The 17,232-nt window shown below is 35.8% G+C and overlaps 1 protein-coding gene across 6 annotated transcripts in view; it reads left to right on the top strand.

Moving 5' to 3' along the window:
* The window catches only part of TNPO3 (transportin 3), an 82,780-nt gene that overhangs the window by 43,105 nt on the left and 22,443 nt on the right, over positions 1-17,232 (top strand). For all 6 annotated transcript variants that reach the window (XM_082472903.1, XM_082472907.1, XM_082472906.1 and 3 more), the window contains 11 exons: positions 745-920; positions 1,453-1,591; positions 2,800-2,946; positions 5,342-5,449; positions 7,156-7,247; positions 9,210-9,349; positions 11,731-11,922; positions 13,595-13,686; positions 14,567-14,643; positions 16,148-16,208; positions 17,081-17,221. In XM_082472903.1, coding sequence (XP_082329029.1) covers positions 745-920; positions 1,453-1,591; positions 2,800-2,946; positions 5,342-5,449; positions 7,156-7,247; positions 9,210-9,349; positions 11,731-11,922; positions 13,595-13,686; positions 14,567-14,643; positions 16,148-16,208; positions 17,081-17,221 — 1,365 coding nt within the window. The remainder of the gene's footprint in view (positions 1-744; positions 921-1,452; positions 1,592-2,799; positions 2,947-5,341; positions 5,450-7,155; positions 7,248-9,209; positions 9,350-11,730; positions 11,923-13,594; positions 13,687-14,566; positions 14,644-16,147; positions 16,209-17,080; positions 17,222-17,232) is intronic.

The following is a 17,232-nucleotide window of genomic DNA, read 5'->3' as shown; positions in this document are numbered from 1 at the left end:
AGCTGTCACCCTGGGACTTCTCTTTACTCTGCTTCTGGATTGGTTTAACCATTTTTTTTGACCTACCTCAAATACCTTCCTCAGAAGGATATGTGGGAAATAAATATTGAGTTTTTGCATGCATTCCTGAGAAATGTTTTTATTCCATTCTTAAACAATGATTTAGCCAGGTATAGAGTTCTAGGTTCACTATTCTTTTTTCTTCAAAATTTCTAAGACCTTGCTTTCTTATATACTGGCAGGCATCATTGCTAATAAGAAGGTGGATAAACTGATTTTTGCTCCTTTCTAAGTTACCTTCTCCTCTCCTCCCCCGAAGCTTTAAGAATCTCTGTTTAACCTTAGTATTCTGAAATAGCACAATGATGTGTTGATACTTGTTGGGCCCTTTCATTTTAGATAGTACTTGAATATCAGAAAAAAGATGGAGAAAATTTCCATAGACTAAAATAGGGCAGGGAACACATGGAATTCCATTTGGAGGGACTGGTATGGAAGAAAATATGAATTTTAGAAGTCATATGACCATGATTGAGGTACAAAAAGGCTGATTTGCTTGGCATATAAGGAAATAATAGTCAGAAATAGGAAGATTGATGGATGTTGTCTCGTTGAAGGCCATGACTATTAGGCTGTTACGTATTTAAAGTACATGTTCAGAAACAGGCTATAATTGCTTTCCTGTTACTTGGATTACAGCTTAATGATCAAACTTCTTACTTCCCTACTCCTGCTACCTCCCAGCAACAGGATAAGACCTCATCCAACCTACATGAAGCTTCTTCAGACTGCGTATGCTCAGCTCTGTACGCCATTGAGAATGTGGAAACCAACTTGCCATTAGCCATGCAACTTTTTCAAGGAGTCCTGACATTGGAGACTGCCTATCATATGGCTGTGGCACGTGAAGATTTAGACAAGTGAGTAATTATTAAAGGCAGTAGACCTGGATTCATATACAGTCTGGTGTTCTTTTAAGTCACCTTTTATTATTTATCTATCCTTTGTGATTCTTCGTGACTCTGTGTAAATATATACATTGCATCCTCAAGATGCTCTGCTATTCTCATCTGAACCAAGAGTGGCAAATCAAATGCAGAGGGAGAGGTTGTGATCATGGAGAGTAGTAAGTTTTTGCACTTAAAAGGGTAAGGCTCTAAGAATTAGGGATGACCTTTGAAGTATCAAGTTTGATTTGATGGGAATTTTATTCAGATGTTTTAATAATTGAGAATTTTAACTGACTTATGAGTCATTTGCTTATATGTATAAAAGTATGTGATTTAAGGAAAGATGTTTGTTATGGAAATTGTGATACAACATGGCAAATAATCACTACATGTCCCTTAGGCTGAGGATTGCTTTTATTTATTTGATTAACTGTGTCTGTGAGTATGTACACATAATATCCAGATTTCTGACTTGATGTTCTCATTCCTCTTTCATTTACAGAGTTCTGAATTATTGCCGTATTTTCACTGAACTGTGTGAAACTTTTCTTGAAAAAATTGTTTGTACTCCAGGCCAAGGCCTTGGGGACCTACGAACTCTAGAACTGCTTCTTATCTGTGCAGGACACCCTCAATATGAGGTAGTGTTTATTCTATGCTAATGCCATTATTTTCCAAGTTGTTTGTCACATATTATCTGCATTCCATTTTCTCCTGTCCAGCTTTTTATTTGTGGGAAATTATAGTTTTATTTTTAATTAATGTGATGGGGAGTTTCCTCTGTTTTGAATTTTTTTAAAAATATATATTTGGGCTTCAGCTTTGATTCTTTTCTATTTTCCTACTTGGTTAGCTGGGCTGACTGGTATAGGAACCTGTTAGAAAGAAAGCCTATTACTTTTCCACTGAGGCCCCCTCTCTAGCGTCAGTTATTCTTTAGAGCTTTATAGCTAAAGAAAGCATACCAAATCTTAACTGTACCTCCACAAGTTTTAACATAAAAAAGTTTTCTCCAAATTATGGATGAAAATGAGAATGGCATTGAAAGGACTTAGAGTCTTCTTCATCCCAAAATTTCTAAGACATGCTGCCTCTTTTAAGTTTGCTAGATTAAAAGAAAAAAAACCTCCTCTTATTCAAGAAGCTTTATCTCCTCTTAATAGTATAAGAAGTGAGAAAGAACTCCCAAGCTGGGTTAGCTCTATTTAAATTGCTCCATTTTAGATCATTGATGGGAAAGGATGGTAGGGCCCCTCTTAGGGAGGGGCTCAGTAGTCCTGTGAGTCTCAATCCTTTTTCTTTGATCATATAAAAGATAATGCGTATTTGTTTGACGTAATCTCATGAGGATATCTAGATTTTGTTGAAACTTAAAACATTTTTGGGCAGAAATATTGTACTACCTAATAATTATCATTCCTCTGAACAGTGCCATATGTAAGATGAGCTGTGGTTTGTACAAGTATTTGTAGATGGTTTATCTGGTGAGAAGTGTTTTAATCTCAAAAATAAAATGAAATAATTTCAGAATTTAGGAAAAAATACTTTTAAAGAGACTTCCATTTCTGTATCTGTTTCTCTAAATTCAGAATCCAATATACTGTTGGAGAAGTTATCCCAGGACTAGACAGAGAATGTAAAGCCAGTCATCCTAAATGGAGTTTTGGGCCTAACATGGAAAGATAATTTGGGAGGATAATAATAAATCTGCTAGAAAAAAGGTGGCTTCTTAACTGGTTTCACTCATATTGTTTTAAAGTGTTTCTTTCCTATTGGCCCTAGTAATAATAAAACTGCCTTCTTTTCTTGTTCAAATAAACCATCTTTTCTCTTTCTTTTAATTTGATAGGTAGTAGAAATTTCCTTTAACTTTTGGTACCGACTAGGGGAGCATTTATACAAAACTAATGATGAAGTTATTCATGGCATCTTCAAAGCTTACATTCAAAGGCTGCTTCATGCCTTGGCTCGCCACTGCCAGCTGGAACCAGACCATGTAAGTTTTCTTCTCTACTTAATCAAGTCTTGATTTCCTCTTCTTTTCAATGCTAACTTGAAAAGGAACTGAAAAGATAGAGAATAAAGCTAATGGAATCTGCAGGTTTTCTGTCACTTTAGCTTACACTGAAGAAGTCAGTACCAGTATAATGAAGAGTGCTAGGTCTATGTAAAAAGAACTCAATCCTGCTGAGCCAGTAATTCTTCTGGGAATTCACCTTAAATAATTCTGCAGAAGAAAAAAATTGCTATTTTATGTACAAAGCATTATCTATAAAAGTAAAAAATGGTAAACCCACGTACAAGAGTATTAGAAGAGGAAATTCCCTGGTGGTGCAGTGGTTAGGACTTGGTGTTTTCACTGCTGGTGGCCCAGGTTCAGTCCCTGATCGGGAATCTAAGATCCCGCAAGCTGTGTGGCATGGGCCCCCCACCCCACAAAAAAAAAGAAAAAGAGTTACATATATTATTATGTAGCATTCTGATGGATCATAATGCAGCAGTTAAAAATAATAACTTGAGGTAGCAATAGTTGGTATGCTAAATGAAAAAATAATGTCAGATTTTATAATATGTATTTTTAATAGCATAAAATATGTGGTTGGATTAAAACTAACACAAAGGTGAAATATTTGTGTGAGGATGTGGAAAATAACTTATGACTCCCCCCTGACATATATGTGCACATTTTTCTTTATATTACTTATACTAATTTTATAAGTTAAAATAAAATATAATCCATTTGCTTAGAAGAAAATATACTAGAAATATTATAAAACAGTCCATTGGAAAACTCTTCAATCTCATTCTTTGCTTAGTCATTTCAAATTTTGTAGCATTTATTTCATTCTTTTGGTTGGTTGGTTTAATATCCCTGTCCTTCAACCTATAACTTGGAGTGGGTTTTTTTCCCTATTGCTTACTATTAAATCTGACATGAAAACTGTCTATTCATTTTAATGTTAATGTTGTTATTTGAGTTATGGTATTTTGTATTTCCACAGAACCTTAGTGATGATTTAGTTTAGTGGTTTTCACTACTTTTTTTTTAAACTGAGGAATCTTATCTTCAACTACATATTGCTTGGAAGTCTGATAAGTAAATAAAAGCCGGGCTACTCTGGTTTAAATGGCTCTGCTTGCTTGATCTGTTTCTTCCCTTTGCTAGTTCTGTGACACCATTTCCCTGGCAGGTAATTCCTTACACTTGTAGGTGTATAGTGCTTTATAATTCATTATCTCATCTGAGACAGCCATTGTTTCCTCCTCATTCCTTGAGTTTAATTTTTTCATCTTAAAGCAAGGAGGTTGAACTAGATCAGCAATTAGCAATAATACTAAGGGCTTTTCCCAGATACCCATGGTCCAAGATTCTTATACATGCCCATAACCATCTCACAATTGGTAAGCCTTAGTTTACTCACAGGAGGGTGTTGGAATAAGAAAAACTTAAGCATGAAATGTAAATGATCTCTGTATTTTTTAATGAAAAATTTCAAATATACAGCAAAGGGAAAATGATTTTATAGTGAATATCTGTATACCTACTACCTAAATTCTACCATTAATATTTTATTATACCTGTCTTATTATGTATCTGTCCACCTATATAAAATTCTTTTTAAAGTCTAATATTCTATTCTGTGTCTAGTTCTTGTGATAATGGTTGATTTTGGTAGATCTTGAACCATAAAGCTTCAGAGGCTTATTCAGTAATAAAAAGCTAGACCTTATCTAGATACGCTAATAAACTCTTTTTTTTTTTAATCGGTTTTTTATTTAATTAATTAATTAATTAATTAATTTTATTTTTGGCTGTGTTGGGTCTTCGTTTCTGTGAGGGCTTTCTCTAGTTGCGGCAAGCGGGGGCCACTCTTCATCGCGGTGCGCGGGCCTCTCACTGTCGCGGCCTCTCTTGTTGCAGAGCACAGGCTCCTGATGCACAGGCTCGGTAGTTGTGGCTCACGGGCCTAGTTGCTCCGCGGCATGTGGGATCCTCCCAGACCAGGGCTCGAACCCGTGTCCCCTGCATTGGCAGGCAGACTCTCAACCACTGCGCCACCAGGGAAGCCCTAATAAACTCTTAAGTTACCACCTCTTCTAGGTCACTTCCCACCCCCATCACTCCAGATTTTTCCAACAGCAGGCAAGATGTAGCTGGGACATGCAAAAAAAGAGAAGCGTTTCTAATAGTCAAGGCAGACGATAGGTTGTATTGACTTGACACACCTAAAAGTTTGGGATACCCTCTATAGTAAAATGTCTTTGTGATTTAGGTGATTTATCTTTTTATTCATTGGGACTGGACTGCTTAATGGCTTTTTTATTCTTGATTTTATAAAGTAAATGAAAGCCTTAGTTTAAAACAAATGTTATCTGATTTGAAATTTCAGGAGGGGGTTCCTGAGGAGACTGATGACTTTGGGGAGTTTCGGATGAGGGTGTCAGACCTGGTGAAGGACTTGATTTTCTTGATTGGGTCTATGGAGTGTTTTGCTCAGGTAAGCCTGTTTGGAGATTCTTAGCAGTTTTACCAATCACTTTAATTGTGTTAACTTCTATGTCTTCTCTAAGTGTTCCATCTTTTTCTTCAATCTTGATGGCTAAATGGGACAGTAGGTATGCAGGTGCCTAGCACACTGCCTGGCATATAGTAGCTATGTTTGTTTAGTATCTTACAAGCCAATTGCAGTGAACAGTTCAGTTATGGTTTACACTATAATCTTGCTAGTGAGAGTTGTTCCACTTGTTCAGTTGAAATGGAAGATCATGGATAAGCCTTAAAGCCCCCAAGATACTTATAGGGAATTTGGACCTAGCCAGGAAAATAGACAAGTTTTTCTGCTTTAATAATTATGTATCAACTCCTGGCAACTCTTAGTTATTTGGCATTTCCTTTATTCACATTTATGGTTAGATTCCTTTGCAGTTTCATCCCAGAGGTGACTATACTAGAGTAGAAGAATCATAGTCCTGTGGTTTTCCTGACAATCAGTGAGTAACATTTTACATCATAAGGTTGCAGTGATCACCATTCCACATCACTTAACATTAGCATAATGTCAGGTGGTTTACATATTGCTGGATCATGCTCTGAATCCTGAAATACTAGTTTTAATGCTTTGTCAGCAATACTGAACTAACCTAATTTGGGGGGATGGGTAATCCAGGCATTTTGTGTATTTTGGGGCATCATCTGATCTAGAAAGTGTTAATAAAATTATAACTATATTTCTTTATATTAAACAAAGTATGTTTCTTGACCTAACTAGAAAGGGTTGGGGATTCTTAGAAAGCAGATTTAGTGAGATCCCCAGATCACAGGCAGATGACCTGTGCTCAGATTTCAACTCTTCTCTCCCTGGCTCTGCGGCTTTGAACAAGTTAGTTGTTCTTCTCCAGACCTCAATTTACAAATTTAGATAAATTATTAGTCTTGTCCAAGATGTGAACTGTGGGACACCAGTCTCATGAGATGTCCTTTGCCAGAAAAAACAATTCTGTCAATTAAAACTGGAAAATGACTTAAATAGTATATTTAAAGGCTCTGTGAAGTCGTACAAGAGAATTGTTTAATTTTATCTTAACTAGCAGTGTGTTATTTGACTACAGAAATCTTATTTAGACTAACACCCAGTCACATTCCACTGATGGATATACCCTGGGAAGTTTCTGGACATCTCTGAGTATTCTGCTTGGTCTCTCCCCATCTCCCCTTGCTTGGACATGGTATTGTGATGGGTGCTTCAGAACAGCTACTTTTTAGGAATTTAATCTATGCTACTAGTGTTGATGCAGACAAGTAGTTAAAATAATAGAAATGTAAAGCCAATGCATATGCCAAGGTTTTACATTATATCTCATTTTTAAGTGTGTTTATGTATTTATGAGTTATTATCAGGACCAGGAAAAGACACTCGTGTAATATGTTTTGTTTTCTCCATAATACTCATTTTGTGGGGGTAGACGATAATCTTGATATACTCTTGGGGACCTAAATGAGTTTGTTTCAAATATTAAAATAGTATTACTTAGAGTTAGTGAAGATTTGAGAAATGAAGATACTATTTTTCCCTGGCTCTGAGAGATAAATTTAGAAACAAGGGGCTAGATTTATTTTAACTAACAGAGTTTTTTGTTTTGTTTGTTTTGGAATTCTATTCTGTTTTCCTTTTAATGGATCCATAATCCACCTCTTCTTCTCTAGTTATATTCTACTCTGAAAGAAGGCAACCCACCCTGGGAGGTGACAGAAGCGGTTCTCTTTATCATGGCTGCTATAGCAAAGAGTGTTGATCCGTGAGTGTCTAATAAGTCTTTTGCTGGGAACTCTTAATATCAGAGGAAGGAAAATTACAACATTTTTCTCGTATGGGATATGTTTGGAAACTCTTAGAACTTCTTACTTCTATAATGCTGTCTAGTCTTCTGACTTCTAGAGTCTAGTCCAGAGTAGCATGCATTGCTGATATCCATGTTTTAACCACATTTCCTAGAGTTAAAATTATTTTGTTCTTGATGCTAGGAAAAGAATGCTGATTTATCTTCCCAACCTAGGCTCCCTTGTGCAAGTTGGTATAATCAAAAATTTGTTAGACTGTTAAATTGTTGGCACTTGCTTAAAAGCATTTGAATAGGCATTAATTTGGCTCTCACCTGCTTTTGTGACCTTGGGTGAGTTATCCTTACAAATATTTAATTATATTGTTCTCCTTTTTTCCTGTCTTGGAGAGTCATTTGTAAGTTTCAGAGAGGCAAGGCATAGGTACCATTTCACCTAAAAGAATAGCAAACTCTAAAGGGCAATTATTATTTTTATTATTGTCATTGGAAAATTTTAAATTATTAGAGTTTGATTTCTAATTGCTTAGCATAGAAATTCTATTTATTATTTCAACATGAATCCTTAAAAACAATTTACTTTGTTCTGTGAGTTTATAAATCGATGCTAGTATCTGTCAAGTTTTCCTGTATTGTAATCAGATGTCTGCAGTTGAGCTCTCTGTCCATGCCTTGGTTGGAGAGATGGTTAAGGCATGTATTCATAAAATGTACAGTGCTTCTTTCTTAGCTGTCTTACAGGGTCTAGTCAATGAAATCTTATGTTGTTTCTAATCCAGTAAATATTTAAGGAGCTAGAGTAGGTTTGTTTTTCTCTATTGAGAAGTTCTGGTCCTGAATCACATATCATACTATTTGCTCTTAAACCCATTTGGTATCTTTTGGAACCTTTAGTAACAGTCTGAAGATTATTACACTAATAATCTAACTGATTTGTGTTGGTATGAGAAAGGATGGGAAGAGAGTCTCAATAATTAGCTTAGTGCCCATAGGAAGCATAAGGCATAAATGAGAGAAGATTTTATTTTGTTTTTTGTTTATCCACATTTCAAGCCAACTGCATGATTACAATTTTTTTTAGTGTGTGAAGGACTTAATAGACTTAGTGTATCAGCAAGGAGTGCTCTTGCACTAATCCAGGATTTATTTGCATTTTAAACATCTTTCATTTCTGGATTACGTTCTACCACTTTGGGGGCATCCTCCACTCTGCTTAAAGAACTTCAGCCAGTATTCTTGGGGAGTGAAAAAAAGAGAAGGAAAGGGAAAAAGTTAATTCATGGAGCTGTGGAAAGTATTTGGATAACTTTAATTTTCCCTCATGTTCTAAGTCAGGGCACCTTTATTCCTACAGCTTGTGTTCTTGTTTCTTTAATTAGTGAGCTGGCCTACCCATGCTTACCTGTTCTTAAAGTATCCATTATCCAGCTATAAGAAATCTTTTGGAGAATAACAACTAATAGCAAGTGGTCTAGAATTATTTATTCATTCATTTAGCCATTCAGCAATATTTATTGAGTGCCCACTGTGTGCCAGGCACTGTTCTAGGTGCTGCAGATATAGGAATAAATAAAATGGATTCATTAAAAGAAGACATTGATCCACAGTAATTGCCTGCCTCTCCAATTTGAAGAGCCTTATTTGATAGCAGGATGTGTCTTTAGACACTTCACTGACATTCAGAAGATTAAGGAGCAGTAGTATGCTTCTCAACTGAAACAATGATATCTTCCATTTCTGTCTTTTCCCCCTTTTTGAGGGTTAAAAAACTTTCATACCAGATGTTAAGCACTTTTATCCAAATGGTTATTTATTTAGAAAGAAACCCTTTAGCAATGATTTGTGTCATTGCAGCCTGTTTTTTAGCCAGAACCTAACCTCTGAAATTGGTAACTCTGAGTACTTGCCTTCTAAACTCAGGGAGAACAATCCAACACTTGTGGAGGTCCTAGAAGGAGTTGTCCGTCTCCCAGAGACCGTACATACAGCTGTGCGATACACCAGCATTGAATTGGTTGGAGAGATGAGCGAAGTGGTTGATCGAAATCCTCAGTTCCTTGGTATGTGTGAACACTCCCCTCTGCAGCTGCTGCTTCTGATTTCTTTCTTTCTCTCTCTTACATCTGCTTTTGTTTTCCTACTTTCTCTTTTATTGATAGGTAGAATGTTTCTAGACACTGAGACTAAATATATGAGTTATTGCTTAGTTGATACAACATTTTATAATCTGATCAGACTTTGGAGAAAGGACCTTTGAAAGATTAGATCTCTAGATAGGGAAACAGTTTGCTACTAGTACTCTGCTTCAACATAACTATTTCTGTCTTTGTTAGGCTTTGGCATAGGCTTGAGCTAATCAGACTGTCCTGTAGTTCTAAACTAGAAGCTGCTAATAGGCTAAAGCAAAGGGGTGGGGGGTGTTATTTCAGTGTTAAATACATGCTCCATTTAAAAACTAAGAAATATTATTATTATTTTTTTTAAATTAATTTATTTATTTTATTTTTGGCTGTGTTAGGTCTTCGTTTCTGTGCGAGGGCTTTCTCTAGTTGTGGCAAGCGGGGGCCACTCTTCATCGCAGTGCGCGGGCCTCTCACTATCGCGGCCTCTCTTGTTGCGGAGCACAGGCTCCAGACGCACAGGCTCAGTAATTGTGGCTTACGGGCCCAGTTGCTCCGCGGCATGTGGGATCTTCCCAGACCAGGGCTCGAACCCCTGTCCCCTGCATTGGCAGGCAGATTCTCAACCACTGCGCCACCAGGGAAGCCCCAAGAATTATTATTGAAAATAAATAAGTACAAACTAGAATGAAGAATGTTGTGTTATATAACCTCTGGCTGCCTTTACTGACTTGAAAAAATAACTAAAGATCATATAAAATAACTTTAGAATTGAAAGTAAATTTAGAAATAATTTCTTCTAATCCCCTCATTTTGCAGATGAGGAAACTGAAATCCAGAGAGACTAAATAATTTATCTAGGTTAATATATATTAAGTCCACCTGATATTCAAGACTGATATATTCTGAGAATTTTAAGAATTCTCAAATTCTTGAATATCATTAAGTTTGTGCTGTACTAATCTTTATTGCCACCTTTCGACTTGATTTTATTTTACACATGATCTTTTTTTATTGACTGAAACTCTTACTTAAAAAGAGGTGTGTGTTCCTATTTTCTTGTTTCTGTATACAGAGCATATAAGATAGATAGGCTTGTTACATCATAGCTGAGCCACTTTCAAGTTCAACATACCATTTAAAAATTTTTTCAAAATACCTATTTTCTAATTCTTAAATCTCTTCACTTCCATTATCTGTCTCAAAATTTGGCTTTCTTTTCTGAACACTTTTTCCACAAAGAAACTAAGTGGGTTTATCTGTTTGTTAAGACTTACCATTCAGTACCACCTGTAGTATCTCATTCAAATTTGTGCCTCAATTAGAAGACAAATTGCTGAGTGTTCATACTTACTCTAGAATAGTCAAAAACACAAATATTTAATTTGAGAATCATTGAAGCCTATAGTATTAGAGTTGTGTGGGCTAGGTTTTAGATTCTAGTTCTGATTCCCATGCTAAACAGACCTTTTTTTTTTTTTTTGTGGAGGGGAGCAGGTTCATGCTGGGTTGGTGCATTGTTTTTGTCATTAGACTAGAAATGGAGATAACTTTTAAATGGGCTGTCAGATATTACTTCTTTTATAAGGTTTGGTATGCGGTTACTCTGTAGTACACATAAAATGCTCTTTAACCATGTATGATTTTTCTTAGGGTTTTTTCATAGAAAAACATTCTGATTTTTATGAAGCAAGGTAAAGGATAACTAGGATTTGCTTTATAGGAATTCGCCTTTGTAATCACTTTTCTTAGAACACTTACATTTGGCAGAAAGTAAAACATAATGAATTAATTCTTTTAGAAGTGGTAAAGATCCATCTGTGTGGTTTGGGGGCCTTTTATAATTATAAAGAAGCAAGTATAAAAGTGTCAGCTTTAGATACCTGTCATTGTCCTGATTAATGTAGACTGCTTTTTTTTTTTTTTTTAACAAAGTGACTAATCTCTGAGTATAATGGTACTCTCTGAGCTTTATCGTCTTTCTTACATTACCCTATTAATACTTGATGGTTATATCCACCAGTGGTTTCAGACTGAATCAGTGGTTTTCAAACCGTGCTCTGTGAAGCCCTAGCAACAAGCAACAGTTGATTTCCACAAGGAAAGAAATGGAAGATAAACAGATAGGACTCTCTCTGACACCACTTGTCAGTGAGATCAGCTCCATTTTTATATGTAAAAACATTGGAGTTTAAACACATTTCATTTTTTAAAAATGGTTCTTTTGCTTAAAAAGTGAATGTAAAACCTTTGTTCTAACAAATAGAAATTTTTCTTGAGTTTCAAATAATGTAATCTTTACGTATGGATTTTCTCCTTAGACCCTGTGTTGGGCTATTTGATGAAAGGACTGTGTGAAAAACCTCTGGCTTCTGCTGCAGCCAAAGCCATTCATAACATTTGCTCTGTCTGCCGAGACCACATGGCTCAGCACTTTCATGGACTCCTAGAGATTGCCCGTTCCCTTGATTCCTTCATGTTGTCTCCAGAAGCTGCTGTGGGCTTGCTAAAAGGTATTTACTTAAGATATTAAGAAGGAACAGTCTCTAAGCCAATTCTAGGGGTTATATCAGTTGTATCCCACTTTTCAGTGCAGTTTACTCAGTTATGGGGAAGGTCACTCAGAGGGGAGGGTGTTGATTATGTGTACATGCATTCTTAGAATATTTTAAGGCTATATAACTAATACAAAGTGCTTACAGTATTTATAGCACGAACCTAGATTTTGGGTGGAGACAACACATTGGAACTAAACATAGTTCCTTTTTGAGTTGGGGCAAAGAATAAAAACGGAGACCAAGTAAGCATTGCTATACCAAAGAAGTAAGTGGAAATTTAAAGGTAGTGTGCCTGGCTCAGTCCTATAACTAGAAGCCAAGGGTTCTGGTCGCTTAATGGTCTTTAACCATTACTGATCAGTTTACACTGATCAAGAGGCAAACAGCCAGGGTGGTGGTGAAACTCAGAGTAATGGAAGAACTAGAGATATTATGCTAGGGGAAAAGACTTAGAGGAGACTTTAACATAGTGGCTATTTTTAAATATTTGAAAGATTATCTTAGAAAAGAGGGAACAGATTTATTTTATGAGGAATTGATTGTTGACAGTTTACTGGCTCCTAGAAAGAAAATGCTTTGTAACCATACTTTCTGAAAACAAATTGGGGTGTCCTGTGAGGTAGTGAAATCCTTAAAGCTAGTATATCAAATAAAAGATTGAGCAATCTTTTATTGGGGTATATCAAATAAAAGATTGGGTAATACGGCCTGTGCAGCATCTTTTAAGTCTCTGTGAGTGGCAGACAGCCTTGTCCAGATTAGATGACTGTTAAATGTCAACTAACTGTTCTTTCTCACTTCTACGGTCAGGTTCCCTGCCAGCCAATGTAACTATGCATTTTCAAGACAGATTTTCTTTTCTTTTCAATCTTCTTTTGCCACGTTTTCTGGCATTAAATCAGGTCAGATTTTTCTTAACTACTGCCAGTGGGTATCGCTGCCATCTTGTCATTTTCTAGTGAAATTTAACCTTGATGCTAATGTGACGTCTAACTTATAATAGAATGTGGCATCCCAGCTATATCAGTGGTATCTTCTAGATATAGGAAACTTATTAGTAACATTCTTTTCTATAGAGATGAATTAAAAGGAGAAAATTGTATTTGTTAGATTTTTTCCCTCTAGTTTTAAATAAAAAATCTAATTCGTCCATGGTTTATAGACTGTCAAGAAAAATCATTCAGTTTTTTATTCAAATGTGAAGGTTTATGGATTTATTACTGTTTATTTGGGGGAAAAAGGGAGAGGGGAGATTTTTGCAACTATTTAAAAATGAAAGAAAGACAAACTTAACTATTACTTTTCTGTTCAAAGCACTCATTTAAGTCTTTGAAGAATTGGAAGTGGGGCTATGTATTTAAACATCTTTAAACCAATGGCTGCTGAGGAGAAATAGTTTAATATTAACTTCAGTTGTAAATGTCAATGTGAAAGTCAGTATGGTCTTCTAAGCCAAATGAAGAAAAACCCAACCATAAATAACAAACTATTATAATTTAAAAACAGTGCTGATCTTTTTGAAAGAATGGAACCAGTCAGCCTTTTCTGTTAGCTATATGATGTAGACCAATGAATTACCTCAGTTCAGCTTTTATTTTCTTCATTTGTATCTTCTTTTGTCTTTCAGGGACAGCACTTGTCCTAGCCAGATTACCTTTGGATAAGATTACTGAATGTCTTAGTGAACTATGTTCTGTTCAGGTTATGGCATTGAAAAAGGTGAGTCCAATTAAGTAAGGGGTGAAACAAATATAATACGTTTACATGTTAGAAAGGAAAAGACAAAATTTTTTATTTGCAGGTGATCTTTTATCTAACCAGAAAAGCCAAGAGAATGAACTGAGAAGTTATTAAAATTAATAAGTTTATCAAAGTAGCTATATATAAGTATTCCAAAATCAGTAGATTTTCACTGTATCAGAAATACCATTTACAAGATGACAGTGGGAAAAACACCATTCAAGTTAACAACTAAAACCATAACCTACCATGTTTCCTTGAAGAGTGTTGTAAAAATGTCAGCTCTTCTCATATTACTTTTATGGTACAATAGCAATGAACATACCAGTGGGATTTTTAGGAGAACTTGATGAAGTGACTCTAAAGTTTATCTCTAATAATATGCTGGTAGAAGTATCTAAGAAATTTTAGGAAAGAAGAGTAAGAGGTGGCAACTTGCCTTACCTCTTAAAATATATTATAAAGCTATAATGATTTTGAAGCTTTATATTATAAAAGTATAATATAAATATATATTATATAGTATAATACATATAATCTATATTATAATGTATAATGTCTACAATATCCTAATCATTGTAAAAGTAAATGGGAAAAAATTAAATGATACTGTTTTCCACTCCACAATGATCATATAGTAAAAGTTAATATGCATTCCTGGCCAGGATGCAGTAAGATGGAGGAAAATAATTTGCTAATATGAATTTAAAAGTTTTTACCATTTTGAGTAACTTTTAGGAATCTGTTATAAGGAAATAATCAGAGATTGAGACAGAGGTTGATGTACAAGGGTATATATTGCAGTGTTTGCTGTAGGTTTGTATGTGTAATGACTGGGTGTTAATATCTGTCTCTTCAGCTGTTGTCTCAGGAGCCCAGCAACGGCATATCCTCAGATCCCACTGTGTTCTTAGATCGCCTTGCAGTGATATTTAGGTAAGAAGAGAGATGCCAGGTTCCTGCCCTGGGTTAAAAGCTCAAATGAGACCATTATGTATTGAAGTAAGGAAGTGTTTTTTCCTCCAACTTCCGAGTACCTCCTATAAACTCCCTCTGTCAGGAGACTAATTCAGTCCTATTAAAATTGCAAAGGCAAATTCTAAGAATTTATTTTTGGTAGACCTTTGTCAAAAGACCCTTTAAAATGTAATTAATTCTCTAGGTCTCTAGATCAGTGATTCTCAAACTTTAACATGCATCAAAGTTGCCTGTAGTACTTAAATTACCAAGGCAACAGATTGCTGGGTCGCATTCCCAGAGTGTCTGATGGATTGGATCTTGGATAGGACCCAAGAATTTACATTTCTAATCAGTTCCCAGATGTTGTTGCTTTTTATTCCAAGGACTACACTTTCAGAGTCATTGCTATATAGTGTATGGGTGCAAAAAAATAATGAAGCCTCTTCAGTAACCAGGTGAAATTAAACTTTCTTTGAAGTCAAGAAGAGCGTAATGATGAAAACAGCATTAGAGTGACAGTGTTCAAAGAGTGATCCTTTCTTAGTTGCATTATATAATTTGCGAGTCCTGTAGGTATAACTGGAATATTAGTTAATAGTTGCATAAAAACCTATGTGGAAGAAATTAAAACTGAGGTGTTGTTTTAGCTTGTTAGTTCTTGTCTACAAGTATCTTTTTCTGAGTTGGTATAATGCTTTCCTTATATAATTAGGGGAGCCCTGTTGCATACCATTCTGAGAGCCTATTAACAATAACTCCTATTTCACAATAAATGAAAGAAAATCTGCAAAAGGTGGACATGCCCTGATTTTTAAAAAATTAGATTTTTATTGAGTTGCTATTGAGCTTTTTAAAATTAAAGAATTTTGTTCCTTTGAAGAGGTAGGTAGCTAATCGTAGTGTTTTTTTGTTTTTTGTTTTTTTCCTGCTTTCCTTCAAATTAGTGGATTCTAGAACTAGACAAATAGTTGGATTGGATATACTGTGGGTGGGCCCATGTTGTGTATCATTGGATTTAGACTAGAACCATGAGAAACATCTTTGGTAGACCAGGGTTCCTAATGCTTTTGCCTTTTAATGCTGGGAATGAAGCAGTACTTGGTTTCTCATAGTGGATTCAGACAATCTGAATATATTTATTAGTTTGGAAGAAACTACATATTCAGGTTTATTAAGGGAAAAAAGATGGAAAGGATACAACTATCGTTGTAGCGCCCCACACCCACAGCCACGTAGCCAGAGTTGGATTGAATTTACATGTTACAGTAGAAGAGGCTTAAAGGTGAGAAAAAATTGTTGGGATGATTAAAACTGTGCTTGTGTTTGAACAGAGTGGGAGAAAAAGGTATTGAGTCTTAAAAATACTCTGGTTTTCTTTAATTGGTGAGAATGATACTAAGTAAACTAACAGGGATTAGGGCCCTGGGTCCTTGATGAAATTGCTCTTCTTTCGCTAATTTGGGCCATTGTCTTTCCCCAGGCACACCAATCCCATTGTGGAAAATGGACAGACTCATCCGTGCCAAAAAGTCATACAGGAAGTAAGTGCTAATGTATGCCTGTGGAGCTTCCTTTTTCCTTATAAGGCTCTGGGTAACTAAAGTGAGAAGGTACTGTCTTCTAGGTTCACAGGAAGATTCAGTTTGTTGATATGCTTTAAATATCAATGAAAAGAGGAACAGAACCATCCAGATAAATATTTTTGATTTTAGATTTGGTAAGAAAACAGGCTGTGGGGAAATGCACTGAAAGGCCAAAGTAGGGAGAGATTAACTGTGTGAATCTTATTGTTGCTGGGAGGCATGATCATTACCGGCAAAATGTTTTTGACAAAGCCAGTTAGCCATCATAGTTAGTTTCCTCTTTGATAAGGTACTTCCTTTGTACTTTTTTTAAAAACTGAGGGTAATGTGAGGATCAGAGGGCATGTTTTGAGAAGTGCTTTTCAGACCTCAGCGGGGAAACACCAAATATCCTTAAGTGTTCAATGATATCAAATCTTGCCATTTCCTTAGCTCTAGTCCTTTTGTTCAAGGTCTTCCAACTTCTTGGAACTGTCTTTAAATATCTCTTCCTCTAAAATTCATTCTGCTTCTTCCCATCCTAAATCAGGAAGTCCAGAATTTAGGAAAATATGTATCTTTGTCTTTTCGTAAAGTTAGACATGCTCCTCTTGTGTTGTAAAGAGTCATTGTGCTTCCGTTAAGAAGTGGTTGTTTCAGTGATGGGTAGTGTATTGAACCTCAGCACATATACACACACCCACTGACCAGAATCAGGCCATGTGTGTTTCTATAAAGAAAGATTTTTCCAAATTATTTAAAAGCCAAATAAGTTGTTAACAACTTGGGAGCATTTTTTTCAGCACTTAGTTGTTCATTTTCTTTCTGTGCTCTTTTCACTTTTGACTCAGATATGGCCAGTTTTATCTGAGACTCTAAATAAGCACCGGGCTGATAATCGGATTGTAGAACGTTGTTGCAGGTGCCTCCGTTTTGCTGTTCGCTGTGTAGGCAAAGGATCTGCAGCCCTGCTGCAACCACTAGTCACACAGGTGAGTTCTCT

This window comes from Balaenoptera physalus (genome assembly GCF_965194825.1).
Source record: "Balaenoptera physalus genome assembly, chromosome: 8".
NCBI lineage: Eukaryota > Metazoa > Chordata > Mammalia > Artiodactyla > Balaenopteridae > Balaenoptera > Balaenoptera physalus.
The sequence above is the reverse complement of the archived record's forward strand: the minus strand, read 5'-3'. Positions and strand labels throughout refer to the sequence as shown.